General features: G+C 33.5%; 1 protein-coding gene across 1 annotated transcript in view; it reads right to left on the reverse strand.

Moving 5' to 3' along the window:
- The window catches only part of LOC142351834 (cilia- and flagella-associated protein 337-like), a 68,275-nt gene that overhangs the window by 25,261 nt on the left and 22,828 nt on the right, over positions 1-20,186 (reverse strand). Inside the window, exons 5-14 of the mRNA XM_075404044.1 lie at positions 14,723-14,826; positions 13,907-14,033; positions 13,180-13,282; positions 12,668-12,755; positions 12,118-12,251; positions 11,514-11,708; positions 5,789-5,997; positions 4,950-5,047; positions 3,076-3,143; positions 2,937-3,001 (exon numbers count right to left, since the gene is read on the reverse strand). Coding sequence (XP_075260159.1) covers positions 2,937-3,001; positions 3,076-3,143; positions 4,950-5,047; positions 5,789-5,997; positions 11,514-11,708; positions 12,118-12,251; positions 12,668-12,755; positions 13,180-13,282; positions 13,907-14,033; positions 14,723-14,826 — 1,191 coding nt within the window. The remainder of the gene's footprint in view (positions 1-2,936; positions 3,002-3,075; positions 3,144-4,949; positions 5,048-5,788; positions 5,998-11,513; positions 11,709-12,117; positions 12,252-12,667; positions 12,756-13,179; positions 13,283-13,906; positions 14,034-14,722; positions 14,827-20,186) is intronic.

Below are 20,186 nucleotides of genomic sequence, written 5' to 3' on the forward strand. Positions count from 1 at the left end.
GTGAATTTATGTCTCTTGAACAGTTTCGGTGAATCGCATAGTTAGAAACTAATAAGGAGCTTTACCCGTTGATCCCATTTTTGAGGACAAAAAGTCCAATGGTCAGACGACAAAACGATCAGACGAAAATCTGTAATACGAAAAATCGCATAAAAAAAGACTAGCTGGACTAAAATAACTGCTACAAACTTCATGTAAGGGTAATTAACAAGGAGCAACGGTAATGTGTGCGATCATAAAGTTCCAACCTTTCAGAAGCCTAAAAAATAGCAAAAAGTTTGAAACGTGGCACAGCTTTAACAAATACGCAAATCTAGAGATACTTAATATACTATATGCACCTATTTGCACCTACTGCCAGAGTGGGTTGATCAGTAAAAAATTAATGATCTCAAGTTCAAATGTATGCCGCCAATCAGAGAGTTTGTTTTATACTGTAAAAGTCCATATTTTACAAATCGAAAAATAATCGGCGAGCTTTATAAATATTAACCAACTCACGAAATTAGAAAATCTAACATTCTCAAATAATATGGTGCACAAAATGCTGAATTAAAAACGAACATTCTCGCATAAAGTACGAAAGACAAGAAAAACTGTTAGATGAACATCAACTAAATTTTTCGAATCAAATTGAAGAAAATGAAATCTGAGGTCTTTTTATAATTAAAATTAGCATTACATGAAAAAAAAAATTACCCGTGAAACAATTTCGAATATCAAACTTCTGAAAAACATTTATTAAAATCAAACGGACCAATATACAAAACCTCTCAGCTACAGTAAAAAAATTAACCCATGAATTTCTCACCAAAACATACTAACCGCTTCAAATTTGTAAAGCTTGGCAGAGACAAAACAAATACAACTAATATTTTTTTGCATTAAATAAAAAAATTTCAAATTTGAATTGCAATTTTAAAATAATTAAAAGAAACTACAGAAAAAAAAATACAGCCTTTAAAAATTATCCTTCAAAAAACAACAATTGCTTGTCTCTTAGGGATAGTGGCCAGCGTAGATATAAACCGTTTATCAATCATAGACGGCAGATTGCCGTAAAATAGCTACGATAGACGCTTGTGGCCTTCCATTAACTGAAACAACCAAAGAAAAAAAAAAGACTAGTAGAAAGACTATTAACCAACAGTCCTTTAATAGACCGCTAGACGTTTTGATTAGGTTCTGACTGTCATTTTTATGAGGTACATACGCTCTATAAGGAAAAAAACCCAATGGAGATTTTTCAAAATTAATATTCGAAATCAAAAACTCAAGACGAACACTTAAGAATTAGGGAATATTCTTTTGGCACTACTTATATGCACACTATTGATCTTTAACTAGTAAAAAATCATAAAATTTAAAGTTCATTAAGTGAGTTCAGAAGTCATTTTTTTAGTGAGGTAAGTCACGCAATTGAATTAAAAGCAGAACAAATGACGCACACAAATTAACTGCAAAACAGTAGAAATCACTGAAATTGAAAGAATCAGTTCCCAGAAGTCAGGTCGCAACAGTCATTAATGGAGACCAAGAATAAAAAAATCACGATGTCTCCAATAATAGCCGCTATAGATTCGCGGCTATTAAACAAACAAGATATGTACGCCTTCTGAAGCGGGTCTTTTTTTTTAGTTTGATATTATGTCTTGAATTTTAACTTTAATTTTGTTATTCAAATTCTTAAGTGAACCATTCACAAGAAATATAACTGTTTCTACTTTTGGGCTAACTTTTAAAAAAAAATCAATCAGTTTAAGTTCCTTATAAAAAAATGTCACACTAACTTAGCTTAAACATTTCAAAAACTAAATCCCTGGAAATTTGCAGCAGTATGTACCTCTTCTGCTGAGCACGGCAACATTAAAAGCAAAATAAAATTTTCGGAATAAAGAAATTTTTTTTCATTTTTGATTTTTTAAAAATTTTTTTGCTTTACTTGTTATACTTACTGAATCTAGTTTATGCTATTTGGGCTTTTTAAAAACGAAATTACTAATTCATTGAATATCGGAGATATCTAATTAAATTCATTCTGCTATTGAATCTATTTGCAGTACTTAGACTAGTATTGTGAAATGTGAGAAGGGGAGAAAAAAATTAAATAACTCGAAGGTCAATAATTCACAACAGAGAAATCAAAAAATTAAAAAGTTATTTCAACAATTGATGCAGTTTTTCGGGGGCTTCTTATTAATTCTATTATTGTATTTCACTGCAAAAGATATCGATCAGCTAAAATTGACATACCAAAAAATGGGCTGTTATAAAGTTCAAGAGCCCCCCCCCCCCCCCCCGCCTTTGATAGAGGATTAAAACAATAAACGCAGCGGTTTTTCTGTTAGAACACAAGTATGCAATAATAAACTAATGACATGACGATTAAAATGAGTGAATATGCAAATGACATGAATTAACTCATTTCTAATGTTAACATGATTAGCCATACTACTTTTTCAAATATTCTGCAACCTAAAACTAAATATGTTAATAAAAAGATAACATTTACACTCAAATTACACTTTGCAACTGCAGATTAATGAATTGGCCTAAGCCACCACCAGACTGAAAAAATAAATGTTAAGCATTTTCGATACTGGTTGCAATAGCATTACCAGCAAATACCATTTCTTCTGTGGTAGAGTTCAGCTATTTCTTGTGATGCTATTGATAAATGGTGTCGCTTCCGCAAAAGAGGACGCGTTAATAACCTTTTTGACACGATTTTGAATGTATAAAAACAGAAATTTTGTATATTTAAACCTTCAAAATTATGTCAAAAAGCTACAATTGTCAGAATTTCTAAGAGATACGGCTTGAAAGGTAATCCTGAAAATCGCTTCATATTTGCAATTCGCTAACAAAGCAGTTTGTCTTTTTTTACGTCTACACCCGAAATCAGAATAAAAATTCAGAACATCATTCTTACTCACCCCAGCTGGTTTGGACATGACAAATGGGTTGTACAGGTACACATTTCTATCGGCACATGCAATGCCTGAAAACAAGTCAATCAGTTAATTGACTAAAAGGGCTACACAGCCATTTGTTGGAAAGAAGATGTACATTTACCTATAATGTTTGTCTCTTCATTGAAGTCAAATGCATGAACACCGCCGGTCAGTTTTAGAGGAGGCAGGCTGCAAATTAAAAGGAAAAAATTAAACCGAGCTTCGTTTAAAATCTATTGCCTACGCAGAAATTATTTTTACCATGTTATCTAAAGCGCAGTAATAAACCTGTAAATTTACTTATATTGCTGGAAATGAGAGTAAAAAAAATAACGAAAAACTTACGCCGCGTAATAAAAAATTTTGCCTTGACCACAAAATATTAAGTTAATAAGCAAAGAAATTGTAATTCGGATAAAGATGAAAATCAATCAAAGAACACAAGAAGCGTCATAATTAACTATGGAAAAGATAAATAATGCAAACAGAAATTGGGAATCACGATTACGAACATCCACATTGCAACGCTAAAAATAAACTATCAACAAAGTTGAAAACAATTATTACTTATATTGCAACACAAGAATCGACAAAATTAACTATGAAAAGAGAAATTAAACAAAAAAGACGTGAACACCGATTATGCGTAATAACATTGCAGCATGATTATTGACGAAATCAACTATGGAAACGGAGCCAGTGTGAACAAAAATGGGGACAGCGATCATAGACATATCATCGACATATTGCAACACGCGGTTGGGGAAAAAACTCACGGAAAAACCACCAAAAATTAGATAAGAAAAACCCCACGGAAATAAACCCTCACTTGACTGTCAAAGAGATGACTGTAAAATCAATCAAATTAAATTGAATGAATTATATTCTAACACACTTACACAGATAAAAGGCAAAAGATTGAAACAGTTTCTCAAAACGACGCGTTTGAAGCAATTATTCGCACATATTCTAATGGTTGATATTCGTGTGCGGCAAAAAATTCGTTTTTTCTGCCGTGATTCTCACTTTCTTTAACTACCTGCTTCACTCCTTTTGGTTGTGCTACAGGAAATTCTTGAAGCGCTTGCTGTCTGTGTATCGCCTCCAAAAATTTCCAAATATCGGGCTTGTTAATTTGAAGCATCGATTCAAAACCTGTACGGAAACCTTCTATCGCATTGTTGGTTTTCGGTAGGAAAATGTGAACAACAAAAGCGCAAAATCATATTGACTTAAAAAGTGAAAAAAAGCGCATTTGCCAAAAAATAACTTAAAAGTTCTCGTTAATCATCAATAGGTTCAGTTAATTGCATCTGCGGCTCTAAAAGCTTCACCTCAAGTCTCAGCGGCTAGATCATTTCTTGAAACATCAGCCACACACATATAGCCAGCAGATTGCCGCATAATAGCTCCAAAATAAGCTGTTGAGAGAACTAAATAAAAAAGACCAATACGACCGAAGACGAAAAGTGCTACTATAAATTCCGATTTCAAACTAACCTTGTTTTCTAATCAAATAAAATTTACGGTGCCCTCAATAACAGAGCTTTGAAACCTAGTTAGGGCTACCTCAATTCAATTTCAAATTAAGTTTGCGTTCTTAACTTTGTAAGCATAAAAGAGCACAAAGGACGTTTTTTTTGGAGTCAAAAGATCTATAAATTTCTTATACGATTGACCTAAAATCTCATGCATGGAGAGTAGCAAATGACGTCACACAGAAAATTGAGCTAAAGGATGGCACTCAAAATTGACTTAAAATATCACCTCAATGTGTGAACAGATTTTAAAAAAGAAGGCAACGACCAATTATAAAACCAAATTATTTGAATTTCAGAAAAACGACGATTAGACCAATTATAAAATTATAACTAATTATGCGAGAATTTGTTGAATCAATTTTTTTCGCTCAAAAATAATGCTGACAATTCCTGCTTCATGTGCTAAATTGTAAGTTACTGTATCAATTGAAAACTTTTGTTAACGAGTACTAACTATTTCATGATGCCTGGTTTTCTCCATGCCAACACGAGCGAACTCTCGGTTGTTGTAGTACATGATATCACACAGTCCAAGTGAGAAATGTACATCACCTAAAAATGATTAACTATGAATACAGCGCAGTGAGCATAAGGCCTCCCGCAAACATTTTTTGAATTTTTCTTCTTCGTCAGCTACCTTGAATTATGACCCTTGCCCATCAATTTCAATCATTATTAATTTAAACTGGTTCTAATTCACCCCGATTCAGTTGACCCCGCTGATTTTAACACCACAAAAATTTAACCTCTATGATTCCATCCCGCAAGCTTTTTAACCCGAAGCTTTTTTAAAACCCTACCTTAACCCCTAAGCATTCCTGGTCTCAATACCGAGATCCTTTGACCAAACCCTACGTAATCCTAATCCTTAGCGTTCACAGAGGGTAAAATGAAAGGGGGTGAAAAGCCGAAACACCATTTAAACCAGTGTCTGATCGAATTTTGGTACAATTTTGAGCAAATACATTGCTTAAATGAAAAAAAAACAATACATACAGGTCGTTATAAAGAAAGATTGATCTCCGCAAATTGATCAGATGACACCATATAGCCCATGCAATTATCATTGGTTAGATGGTACCATCTGAATGAATTACCACGAACAATTAAAAAGAAAGATAAATGGATCTTTTGAGTTGAGCCCCACGATTTTAATTTAGCAGCCTGCATAAAAACGAAAAGTTGTAAATTAGGGCTCATAAAAGTTACTAAAGCACAAAGTAGAGTAGAAGGAAAAATTTATCTGAAAAACTACTTGCCGAGCTGAAAAGCTGAAGTGTCTGAAAAAGTTACCTGTCGAGCCCATATGTCCAACTCCACAATCTGTTTCTTCATTTGTTCCTCCATCACATCAGTCATCTGTCTCTCTGTGGGTGCAGGGGGTCCCCCTCTCCCTCCCCCCATCTGCTGAGGACTCTCTCCCCGACTCCTGCTTCCTCTCGCAGTTGCTATTGCCACTTTCCTAATTGGCATGAACTGGTCTTTCTTTTCCAGGAGTTCACCTGCGGGAAAAAAACGAATTCATTAATCCGAGCATTTTGCATATTTTCCTATACAAAAGTTTTAAGATTACATAGATAAGAATGAAATGCAGATAAGATTAAAAAATTATGAATCGCTTACCTTTTTATCTCAACAGCTTCAGCTATTAACATAACTAAGCCGAATAAAGGTTCAATACAAAGTACACAGCGTACATTTTGCTATTTTTGTACAAAATTTTGGGATTTTTGCTCCGACCTCATTTGATAAGGGAAGGAACTATATGGTAGCCTAGCTTTTTCGTTCTGTCATTTTGGAAGACCCCAGATATTGATCGGAGGAAGACCTTAGTAGTATCTTTTGGAAGCCCTTACAGCGTACAGTATTCCAACAAGAGCAGCTTTTGAATTAAGTCACTGTTGAGAAAAAATGTTTTCAAAAAGAGGTTTTCCCTAAAAATTAGGGAAAAATTATTGAAATTTATAATTTCTGAGCTAACAGCTTGTGAAAACTTTGAAAATTTAAGTTTTCAAAAGAAGAAGCTGCGTAACGATAAAGAAGCTTCTTTTTCACTCTTCATTGATTAGATAATTTTAGTGCTCTGTTATATTCTAGAAGTTTTATACCTTTTGACGCAAAAAAATCAACTTTTGAAAAAAGGTAGACATGCAACACACAACGGAATTGAGTTGAAATGCAGTTACCTGAGCTCTACAAAGCCAAGAAATCGACTATCTTCAAAATTTGGCAGATGTTTTAAAAAATATGGTGCAATTTCTTCGGAAAAAATCAGATGGTGCACCTTCTTTCAATTTTCTCCAAACCCTTTTCGCTTATCTCCAATTATGACTCCTGAAAGGTTTTATAGCTAACAAAGATTAAAAGTTTTATAATGAAAGGTTCTCAAAACTAAGCAATTTCAAAAAACAGCTATAAAATGACTTTACAAAACATAATTTTTAGCGTGCTCCGCGTTTTTTTTCTGTTTTTGTTTTTATAGGTTAATCGATGCACACTAAAAAAATCTACATTCATAAAGCGACTTATTGTTGTAGCTTCTGTAAAGCGTTAGTAGGCAGCTGACAATTTTCGCTGTTATTGACCATCTTACTTTCAACGCAAAAAAGAAAAATCCTAAGGTTCCTCTTATTCATCGCTTTTTAGTACGGGTTTTCAATTAATTCTTTCAAAAACCTAAGATATTTGTTTTCTAAGGAACGCAAGGTTTTATTTTCTTGAAAATATCAATGCACTCCTGTTGATTCATTTCAATATGTCAGCATTTATTATAGGAGACGAATTATTATAAGAGATGAATTGTGTAGCTGTGAATTTCGGCTGTTAGCAAAGGGCGGTGTTTGGTAAAGTATTTTGACTGAAAATTTGAGGGTTTCACATTCCTTTATTATAATAACAAGGAGGCACGGTAATGTCCGTTTGAACATAAGGTTCCGACCCCGCTCATTCGCATTTTCGGTATAAATATCTACCAAATGAGGAACAGATAGAAAACCCCCAAAAATTCAAGTATTTTTCAAAAAAAAAATGTGTATGAACAAAAAGATCGCCTCCAGCTTAAATGACTCAGTGGAGCAAAAAATGCCGCTTGAATATGATGAGATCAGCCATTATAAAGAAAGCAAGTCAAGACGAACAACAAAATCAAATAACAATAACAACAAACGTTAATTACATCCAAAACTTTATGTCCATTAAAAAAAAGTTATTAACAAGGTCAAAATAGCGTCAAATAAAATTGAAACTAAACAAAATAACTTGTACTTCACTAGAAAAGATATGGGAGACCTCCATAACAAAGCTCGGTAACAATTAGACGAAAAAGAACAAAAAACAGCAAAGTTAATTAATTGGCGTATATTTTTAAAACCATTAACTTCAACGTAATGAAAACCATTATATAGCAATTGAAAACGAACAAAGAGTTTATGATTACATACGCCTCTATAGAAGGGTATTAAGACCTGTCATTGAATTTTTTATGCAGTTAAAAAAAGAACAAAACAAAATAGAGACAACAAACAGAAATTCCATTAAAACTTGCGAGAAAACGCTGTCGAAGCTGTCGCCGTAAAGCCAAAATTTGCCCCTCAAAATACGATTAAGTGAGGCTTCCACAAACACCAATAATTTCGTATGAGACCTCTCGTTAATGAAAATAGGTAACAAGTCGACAAAAAAAAGAGAAAAGGGCAAAATTAGGTAATACTATTGTATTTTTCGAAAACAATTATTTTTAAAGTCATGAGAGCCATTAGCTACAAAATGAAATAATTATATAGGTTCGTTATTCGTCCTGAGGAAGCGCCTGAGACCTGTAATTGTTCAGAATATGTCTTATGTCTACCAAAAAGAAGGTAAAATATAGACAAAAATCAAAAATTTGCAAAAAAAAAACCTGTGTCGAAGCCAGTAAATTCATAACGAATTCTTTACAAACATTAGATTGTGTACGCTTGCACCTTCCCTAGACAACAATATTGTCGTATCTGACCTGTAATTAACGAAACTAGGTAACAAATAGACAAAAAGAACAAAAATCTGAAGTTAAAAATGTGTTTTTTTTTTTAAATATTTTACAAAACAATTGTTTTCAAAGTCATGAAAACCATTAGCTATCTACTCAAAACAGAAAATAGGCTCATTTATTCCTGTATAAAAAGCCAATGACATCTATCAGTATTCAGGAAATCTCATACGACAAAAAAAGACAAAGTAAAACGACAGTTAAAAACAAATATAAATTTCAATTAATATCTTCGTGAAAGGGGTGTCGAAGCCGTTTAAACCATAATTCATGCCTTTAAAGACTTTTATTTGTTCAATTGTGTCTGATTTTTGAAGGAAATAATGTAATGTGTGAACTGTCAAAGGTGTGATAATGTGAAAAAAAAACGAGAAAAAAACTTGAAAATGGGCCAATGCCTAGAAATAAAAAAAAAATGTGAAATCTAGTAGTATCGAAGCCAGAAAAATATAACTTAACGCAAAAAACAGCAAAAAAAAATCACTTCAGTAGAAAGAGGTTGAAGAAAAATCATTCTTTCTTTTCTGACACTATGTTACAAGTTGTCCAAATTAAGAAAAAATTAGTTTATTTTTTGTTTATTTAAATATCAAACATTTTTTAAAGTCCAAACGACCATAATCCTTTCAAGCAAAAAATCCTTTCAGATAAATTAATTTGGAACTGCTCAAGAAACTAATTGAACCTATCAACATTGAGCTTTGATTTGAATTGTTCTTTCATTAAATATTATAAAATTTTTTTTAAAAAAAGACCGACTGATTACAATCCGAATTATTTCTGGATTGTAACAGTCAAAGATTGGACCAAAACCAGACTTGCTATTGCTGCTCGTCCATTAAAAACACTCAATTGCTTCAAATGTCATAGATCTAGATAATTTGTGAATTAAAAGATCGAAAATAAATGCTGCATTTTTAATAATCAAAGAGTAAAGTTAGCAAAAAATGGCAATTTCAATTCCAGACTACTATCAATGGCAGTCGAAGTAGGACCAGCTATATTTGTAGTTTACAAAGGTTGTGTTAGTTTTTTGGGTATGTACTTCCGGCAAATTTAACCAAAGTGGACTAAAGAAGCTGATTTCGGGCAGTTTTTGATGAAAAAAGGCTGAATTTTGAAATATTTAGCTAATATTTTAGCAGAGAAATTAAATCAAAATAGTCATAACAACGTTTTGTCTTAAAAAAAATCAACAGTACTATTGTTGAGAGTTTTTACATATTTTTAGCAAAATTGACAAAACTTTAGGCAAAAATGATGGAAAATGTGAATAAAAATAACGCAAATCGGTCTAATATTCACAAAAATTTAAACCACAATATCTCGCTCTAGAAAACGAAACACAACAAACTCTAATTAATTCCATATTCTACGCTGGACGGGCTTTTTAATGATACCAATTACAGCTCTCTACGATGAATATATCGATCGGTCAAAATTGACTGAACAAAAAACCCATTTGAGTATATAATTCCTCCCCTCCTCAAGAGGGTCGGAACAATTAGAGAGGCTTTGACCATTGTTCTCTTATATGTTGTCGTTTTTGTTACATGTCCAATTCATGCTTTTGTTAACAGCCTTATCAAAACAACTTATTTGATCTAAATGTAAGTTTTGCTGAAAAGCTTTCTTTTGATTCTGATTACTTAGAGAACTTCAATTTTCAAAAACTGATGATCGTGTTTCTGTTGTGACCGCATCATTTTCTGTTACTCTATTTTGCCATTTCATGCTAACTTTTTGCAGTTTCAGTTTCCTGGCTGTTACAGAGCCTAGCTACCGACTTTAATGACTTCGACACCAACGATTTGATTTTGCAAATAATTGCGGTATTTTTTGACACCAATAATGCTCCATAACTTCAATTTAATTGTGGATTAGACTCTTCGAGTCGTCCAAAAGACTGGCGCTCCAACCTAATTCATTTCTTTGAATTCTAAAAAAAACTAAGAGAAGACCAATAATATTTCCTCTCAGCTATCGCAGCTATTAAATGACGGGTTCGTGTGCTGTGCAATGTTCAAGGCAATGGCTTCAGAAACTATAGATTCAAATCGCCACCAGTTAGTGAGCAGTTGCCACAGGTGTTTTACAGTCATTAATAGAAGCACTAATCAAGAACTATAGAATTCATTGAAAGTAAGCCAGGCGACAGAGATTCGCGCAAGAGAAACAAACTAGAGAATCTTGTATATAAAGAACGAACCTCTCCCTAAAATATCAAACTTGATCAGCAATTTCAAAATTTCTTCACATGTTAAAAATTATTGTATAACTTGCTTGAACAAACTGTGAACAGCATTACATTGAATTGTGGACTCCCGCCACAACATATAATTCACATCCAACAATGATAAACATTAAATTTTTACCTGATCGTAACGATGCTAACCGTGCCGGTCAATTAGCCGACATACAAAATAGCCAACAAACCTTTTAGCCGAGGAATAAGCAAAAATAAGTATTCAAAAACCACATTGAAGTTTCTAATTACATTATTTAGATCAAACGATTCAGCTTTTTGTAACTTCAACGTCCTGATGTAATCTGTCACCCAATGAGCTTGTCCTCTAATTTATGCGTCTGCTTATCCCCCTAGCCCCGATGATAACACATCACTTTGATTGAATTGGACCTTTTAATTACTACCCCCTTCTTTGAGCCGACGACTGGGTTTCGACAACAAACTGTTACGGTAAAGTTTTATTTGACTTAAACTGATAAGACATGGATAGAGTTGCCGAAATAAAGTCAAACTGCAAAAAATAGCCCAAATCTCCATTATCGAAGTTAACAATTAATAATTGCGGTTCCTGCTTTATTGCAGCGGAACAGCATTAGGCCTAAAGTAGAATGTTCCCAGCTGTCCTTTTTCTTATTATTCCTCACATTTCAGACTGTTCTGGAAGTTCGGGACAAATGGTAGCAATTCATAACAAAATATTAATTAAAAGTATTCATTTAGGTATAAGGGTTCCAATTTCATACTTTTAATCATTGCTTCGTTCTTGCTGTTGGCATTCCTCTGGCTAATCCTGCGTGACTCTTCCTGAAGATACCTCCTGCAGTGTTCCGGTTGATGCCACTGATGGTAAGACAACCAGCAGGTCCTGTTCTCCCTCTCCTTCTCAAAGGGAGGATCTTCCGCCTCCAGTTCTTGGAAGTCCACTTGCAACGTTTGTTCTAGAATATTCCAGTAGGATGATTAGAGATTTCTAGAGCTCAGTTATACCAAAAAAACTATGAGTAATGCACTTTGAATACGATGAAATATGAAATAATTTTTCCTTCTGTGATTAATTGAGTTGGCTTCTGTAAATTGATTTTGATTTTCACAATCTTATATGGCATATATCAATAGCAAAAACAGGAACCAATTTTTTCAAGCATGCGTATGAAAACAAAAAATAACCAAAAGAAAAAATTCAATAATCGAAGATATAAAAATATAAAGCCGACTCTGCTAAAAGAAACATTGTTCAAAAATTGGTTAAAGTTTTACTTGTGAAATGCATCCTGACAACAATACGCTATGATAATTGTAAATTATAAAAAAAAATAGTACCGAAGAGCAAACAGTATCAGCACTGACCTTTTTCCTCTCCAGCGGGTTTGGCTGGTCTGTCGAAGAGGGTTATAGTGGACTGTTCAAAGTTCATACAGAAGATCTTGCCCTTCGTGTCTCCTACTGTCAGAATGGACACGTTTGGGTTGACTGGACTCTGCCTATAAAGGAACAGCAAAGTTGAAAAAAATATTCGAGATAAATAATAGACGGGAAAATTTCGAGGCAGTTAAAAGTGTTAGAATTTGATTGGCATACCAGATTCCCCGCTTGTATAAAGTTTGAACATTTTTCTCTAGTGTACACGGTTGATGCCGTCAAAAGAATCAGTTAAACGATTTCTTTTTTTTAAAATTAGTTTGTTGAAATATATTTTTATAATCAGAATTGCTTCTATAGAACATCACACGTGTTACCCTTTATCGAACGATACAGTAGTGATGATAAAGTTTCATTATTGAGCATCTCCATTGATTACGAGTAAACTGAACAAATTATCAGAGCCCTTGATATCATTCGGCGAAACTCATTTGCTTTAATCTCATATCCCATAAGCATGATTAGCACTGCAACATACCAGAAGTGTAGACTGTACGGAGTGTATTTGAAGTTGTGGATTCTGTACACACAGGGAAACTCCAGCTTCGTGTTCAACTCGTAGATACCTAAAAATACAATTGATTGTTGAGGTAATAACATGAGTGAGGATATAAAATGAGATGTAATGATCTGAGAAACTTTCGACTACACTGGAAGATCAAATATATCCTTTTTATCAGATCGAACAATTGAACGCTATTTTCTAATTTCTTCTTCAAAATTGTAGTGTAAATAAATGCGAATGTTTACCGATCGTCCCCTTTGACACAGATGTAAATAAATCGCTTTCCGATTATATTCATATTCATATTAAATGTTGTCCATCTCCATCAAAGAAATTCATTATTTTAATGTAATATGTTGAAAAGAATCAAGATACTCAAAATTTGCCGAAATTTGGTTATTTTAAAAATTTCATACAAGAAAAATTCATTGAAGATACTGTAGAAATAAAGTTAAAGTAAGTTGTCATTGAATTCCTATACATACATATCTCTTTGCACGTGTTGGACATGGCCAGTTTTCCCAGTCCAGACATGAGAACACAGTCTGTAATCCAGAGGTCTCTCTGTTTGATACTGTCTGGCACGAGCTGGAAAAATACAATTTAAGCTTCCTGTTTGTAGAATCTAGAAACTTCAATATCAAGAGCATCAGTTCACTTCTAACATTTGTTTTAAGTGAAAATAGGGCAGATTCAGCTCATTTAGTAGTTTCATTTTAATACCGCTTTTCACAGCAACCACATCAGGTCAAAAAAGATAGTTAAAACTACGATAAGAATCCATAACAATGTTATAGTAACCACTTAAACTTGCACTAATTTGAATTAATTAATCGTGGTTAACTTTATCTTAGTCGAATTGGTGACTTGCTGTTGGTCAACTGGTACCATTTTCAAATTTTGGGATTTATTAAATTCTAAACCATTTAAAAGTTACGCTATCGTGCATTTAAAATCATAAAGCACGTTCAATTTATTTGATCTCCAAAAAGACAAAACACTAGCTCTAAAATGAAGGCAACCGCAAAACTATGACAATTTAAATTTTATAATTGATAGCAAACAAAGATGATTTCCAATAAGTGGAGGTTTTTTGGAAATATTAGCACGATTTCAGAATGATTACTATTAAGCATATGCTTAAGATGATAGCGAAAGATAATAAGTATAACTCGATTTAATACGATGCGATTTAGCAAAAGTCACCTTCACCTTTTTGGCAGCATTTAGTTCGCAGTTGTGATCATTCCACAAAGCAACCACTCCCTCTTTGCTCACTGTGATGTACTTCTTCAGCTTATCCCAGAAGATCAACTTCTGAATCACGTCTCTATGCGGACTGAAACACCCACCCACATTCATCCAAACAATCTTCGGGCAAACTTAACTTAGCGCCACTTTTTGACCAATGAAGGGGTAAAGATTTTATTTAATCTCAACCAATGAGAGAGAAGATCATCAAATTTCATTTGCTATTAAAGCACGAAGAAATGTCATCCAAAACGCTGTTCAATTGTGGTCTGATTGAGGTCCAAGAAAAATCAACATTTTTAATCAACTACGATTGCACCCATAAAAGATCTTCTGAATTTGAAAGATGCTGTAGTTCGTATTGTCCATCAAAATCGCTTGTTAACTTGACCGAGTGTTTTAGCCCTCATCTACAACGGTGGTTAAACACAATCAGCCACCGTCAGACGAGCTGCTCAAAAACGACCCTTCGTTTGTGAGCAGTTCGTCTGACGTTGGCTGATTGTGTTTAACCACCGTTGTAGATGAGGGCTAAAACACTCGGTTTTCTTTGAAAGCGATGGTCTTCTTTGACTTTTAGAAAAACAAAACACCAATTCATTTCTTTTCATTAATAATCCGAATGAGAGCAAATGAGATATCACGAAAAATTTAGGTTCTCAAAAAGAAATTCCACCAAAATTTACTCTCAAAATAGGCTGACATATTGAGTGACACAAAAATAAATTTTCTATAAATTACCAAAATATGCTGGCTACTAGGAAGAGATGAACTAACTTTTGCTGCAGTTCTCTTTTCGGTCTCCAGTTTGGGACAGTAGTCTGTTTGTTTTTGTCATCTTTGCCCTCGAACTCTGAGAAAATATGGTCTGCTATCCGATACTAAAAATAACACCCAAATCCAACCTATAATAAGTAATGTGTATATGGTGACCTCCGCAACATAGAGCCGCAACACGGTACCCATATACACATTACTCTAATTCACTTCTTTTATATTTTAAATCTATCATTTCTTGTCTCACTTAGTGCAAGCCACTAGTACAGAGTTAAGCTGGTAATTAACCATTATCAGACGGATAGTTCGGGTTCTATCCCCACTGACTCCAGTGGACGTATCCCAGATACTAGTATAAAACAAGTGAGACCGTGTAAAAAGCACGTAAAACCAACTTGCGAAAAACATGAATAAAAAACCAGCTTAACAATTTTATAATTTTTTAAATTTTTGCTATCATTTTTAAAAATTAATTATCTGCGAAGCAGCTCAACGAATTTGTTTTGCAAATTCCCTGGTAAAACCTAAATTCGCCATTACTATCTCTAATACCTTTATCATCAAATGGATCAATAGCTATTTTATATTGTTCTTTAGTTTCTAAATGATGTTTATTACTATCAATAGTATAATTAGTTACATATTTAGTTTTACCTTCATATATAGCATTAGTATAATCTTCCAAAATAAAAATAAAACAAAAAAATCAAAGCAAAATTTATATTTCACTCTTTAAGAGCGAATCACTCTTTTCGGGGTGATTCCTGAGTAGGGAGATCGCTCTTTTTCACTCTTTAAGAGCGAATCCCTCTTTTTGATATTTTTTTATTTTTTTATACTTTTTATTTCAAATTATCTATACTTTTCAACAAATTTATATTTTCTTTTATTTTTTCTATATTTATTCCATTATTAATAAGAAATGATACAAAATTATAGTATTTACATGAACAACTTTCCCCAGTTTGGGTAATATCAGATCTGGGAACCAGCTCCGCCGATCTTTCTGTTAAATTTGTACTAAATCCTCTAGTCAATTCTATATCTGGATGTTGTTTCTTTACATGAGCCCGTATCCTATCATATCTCACAACAGAAGTACAATATGGACAATTAACTTTAGCTGAAGTACAACTTCTACATGTATACTTACCCCCATCAAAATTATTTAGTTGTTTTATATAATTACACTTATTACAACATCTAGTTAATACTTCTGAGCTGGGGTTAAGGTTAGGGATAAGGTTAGGGTTGGGGATAAGGTTGGGGGTTAGGGATAAGGTTAGGGTTGGGGTTAGGATCTGAGTTAGAGTTATAGTCATAGATAGAACCAGAACCAGAATCAGAACCAGAACTAGAATTGGGGTTAGAATTAGAACTAAAACTAGGGTTCGAACTAGAGTTAGAATTAGGTTTAGAACTAGAACTAGGGTTAGAACTAGAATTAGAATTAGAACTATAACTAGGGTTAGAACTAGAATTAGAGCTAGATTCATTTTTTAAAGAACAACCCCATGGAGAAAAATCATTAGCACAAATACCACTTAATATTATATTACCACACATACATTTATCAGTTTTATCTTTATGACATGATTCGTAATGATATTTTAAAACAGTAATGATTCCACATTTACAGTTACACTCTAAACACTGTAAAAGCATTTATAATAGGGTAAACTTTAATATTTACCTAATCCTTCACAGGATAATATTTAGCCATGATTTCAATTAAATCTTTAGTTTTATCTTTAGATGTGATACACTCTGCTAAATATTTATTTCCTAAAGTATTGAGTGTATTAGTTTTACATCTCTTATCTAAGATCAAATCAAGGTCTAATTCTTTTTTATCTTTAACAAAATTTATAATCTCTTCTCTAAATTCTTCATTATTTATATATAGTTTGTTTAAAAACTTTCCTCCCTTTCTATTCAAAATTCCCATCTCTTCATTGATGAAGTCACAGTTACACTGATCAGTATAACCACTTCGTGTGTCACCTTCCAACTCTTCTCCATATCCAACATTAACTAATGTATTTACTCTACTCAACATTGTGCTTGCTCCCATTGCTACAGTTCCAGCATTTCTTGATATTGAATCAGGATAAAAACAATTAAATATAAATAACTCTTTGCATATAATTCCACCAACATTTGATAAAATTTTCATGCCCTTTCCCTTAATCATCTCTTTTGTTAAAACATCATTCTGAATTTTAATATTATTTAAAGTAAGAAGTCTATTAAAATAAAACTGATAATTATCATGATTAATAACATTTCTATCCGTTGCATTTATCATGAGTGGTTTAATATATGCTATTAATTTTTTTATATCTTCCCTTTCTAATTCATCTTTAAACTAAGAGCTTTTAAAACAAGGAAACCAACTCTTGAATCATATATCATTGTTCTATTACTACTAATAAAAATAAAAGTATTTTCCTTTTTATTATATTTAATTATACCATAACGAAGTTCATATGACATTCCATCTGTACAATTATAATAGTTACTATTTAATTCAATAATTATTTTATTGAAGTCATGTTCACATTTATATGTCTCATTAAAGTTTTTAAATAGGTCAGGTCCATTATAAGTTGTTAAATAAATAGTATCACAACTCATTCTTGCTGTATTAATTATTTGAGCTGGTTTATGACACATTACAATCATTTGAATATTATAATGTCTACCTTCAGTAAAATAATAACCTATATCCTTATTTAACCTATCACCCATATCATCAAGTACTATTACACAATTTTGAAATTTATGCATATTATTTTTTGTGATCATATTTATATCACATTTATTAAACCCAGTATAAGACTTATTAGACTCAGGATCTATCCAGTCTCTGTCATCTTTACAAACTATAACTATATTTTTAGCTTGGTTTTGGTTTTGGTCCTGGTTTTGGTCTTGATCTTGAACTTGATCTTGATCATGGTCTAAGTATAACTTTAAGTATTGTCTAATAAAATATGTTTTACCCGTTCCAGTTCCACCATAAACAATAGTATGTAGTGGTGACTTTTCATATTCAAATCTAACTAGACTCCTATTCATAAATCCACCAAAGCTTTCTTCTAGTTTTGTATATTTACTTGGTCTTGAATCATATATTATATAACAAATTCCAATAATAATAAAAATAAAAATAAAAACTGCACCACCTGTTTCCATTTTTATATAATAAATATAGATTTGATTTAGATTTAGACTTAGATTTAATAAATTTATTATATAAAAATGCTCATCCTAACTTTTGAGGAATTCAATAATAAATTTAATATTGATAATAATGCTATGAGTGATATCAGAATAAAAGATATAGGTAAAGATATAAGTCTAACACCAATTGAGATTGTAATGAGAGATCAAACTCCAGATAGTATCAGTGAACCTAATTTTAACATTATTGTAAATCTACATCCAACTGAAGGTACACATTGGGTTTTAGTTATAAGAAGAGAAGGTGGTCCAATGGCGAAGCATGGGCGAAGCCCAATATATTACTTTGATAGTTTTGGTGTAGAAACCCCACCACTATTCCTAGAAGAATATGTCGATCTAGGCTCTAATGAGAGAATACAACAATATAATGAATCTTATTGTGGGGCTTATTGTTTATATATGATCCATCTTATTGATAGAGGATTTAGAATTAAAAGTGCTTTGAATACTCTAGTTAATCAATGTAAATATCCAGGAATATATAATGAGTGTTTTTGTTTAAGTTGTAGTAGAGTAGTGATAAAGATAAGGATAATGTTAATGATAATGTTAATGCTATTGTTAATGTTAATGATAATGTTAATGTTAGTGATAATGATAATGATAGTGATAATATCATTGATAAAGATCTACGAAGTAGCTTTGCTAATAATGATGATGATAATGATAATGATAATGTTAATGATAATGTTAATGATCAGGATAATTGTTATGACTAATTCAAAACGCAGGGTTCAAGTCGTTAATTTCTTCTCTTTCTTACCGAGGGATTCGGTTAGATTTCAATATCAAACTATGTCAGAATAAGTTCAGTTAACACAATGACGCGATTTACAGTAGACGGTCAGACGGTACCTGTTGGTACCAGTTAAAGTAGTTCAAGTAATAATAGCTAACAAAAATGGTTACGTAATACAGCTGAACAGTTTATGAAACACAGTGAACTAGAATGAAAGTTGTATGAGAGTTTTATAGTTTTATCAGTTTAATTTTCAGGTAATCCCTAGGGAAGGTGCCACCCGCACCACACACCCCCGTGGACAAGAATTTTGGGGTACTCAAAATTCTTCTGGATTGAAGAAGTCGCTTGTGTGTAGGCTCGAGATAGAGCTCTTAGCGGGAGACGTAGATGGAGACTTGTGCTCCTCGTCGTTAGCGGGCGTTGTGGTTGCGATATCGTTTGTATCGTTCGTGTCGTTTGTATTTTGCACCTGATGGTCGTTTGGATGATAGTTTACAGATGCCGGTTCTGTTGCCGGTTCATCCATAATGTTTTCAGAGTTGTCCTCGCTGATTGTTATTATAGTGGTGTCCGCCGTGTTTGCTATTTCGGAAGTTGTCGAGTCCAGGTATACAACTTCGACTTTTTTGATAGGCGGTTGGATTGGGAAGTCCTCCGTGGAGCTCATTTCCAGGCCAGTACTCTCGTGGTTGGGTTGGCTCCATATTTTCTCGACGAGTTTGTCCCATTTTGGAGTGGACTTCATGATGCCCTGGGGAAGTTTTCGTGATGGGGGAGAATACGAACTGGAGGTTTGTTGTTGGTTGGTGGGGTCGTTTGACTCCATCATAAAGTCCTGTGGGTCGGATGATGTGATGATTTCAAAGTGCTTTGTCCCTGGGGACTCGGACTGGATGTTATGAATTTTGACTGTTGGTGAGAACTTGAGTTTGTTTTTGTTGACAGATATGAAGCTTTTGCTTTCTGACGAGCTCGAGTACAGTAGTTTTCGTTCTGGTTTTGACTTCGCTTCTCGGGATTGCTGTAGTGCGGCGGCTTTTGATTTTAATTCGAACGTGGAGGCAAGTGATGGTTTCGTCAATCTTGTTTTTGCATTTTTCAGCCATTGTGGCCTTTGGGGATTCCAGGGCGATTTGTTTCTTGGTGCTTGTTGGCGTTGCTGTTTCTGAGGTGGCTTCGACGTGGCTTTCTTTGTGGCTCGTTGGCGTTTTTGGGCCTGTTGATTTCTCTTGGCCATGGCAACTATGTCTGCGTGTCCCATTGGTTGGGTGTCTATTGCGCTGCGGCTGGGGCCCGGTTGGTTCTGTTGTGTCGCAGTTTGTTGCAGTGGGGCTTTTCGCTGTTGTTTCGCGATGAGCTCTTGTTGTTTGGCGAGGGCTGTTTTTTCTTCTAAACAAAACTTTCTTATTTTTTCTTGATTGCGTTTATATTCGCCAACTGTCTTACATGCTACCATATGTATTAGTCTAGGTT

Source organism: Convolutriloba macropyga, chromosome 13, assembly GCF_964194025.1.
Source record: "Convolutriloba macropyga chromosome 13, txConMacr16.3, whole genome shotgun sequence".
In the NCBI taxonomy this organism is placed as follows: Eukaryota; Metazoa; Xenacoelomorpha; order Acoela; family Convolutidae; genus Convolutriloba; species Convolutriloba macropyga.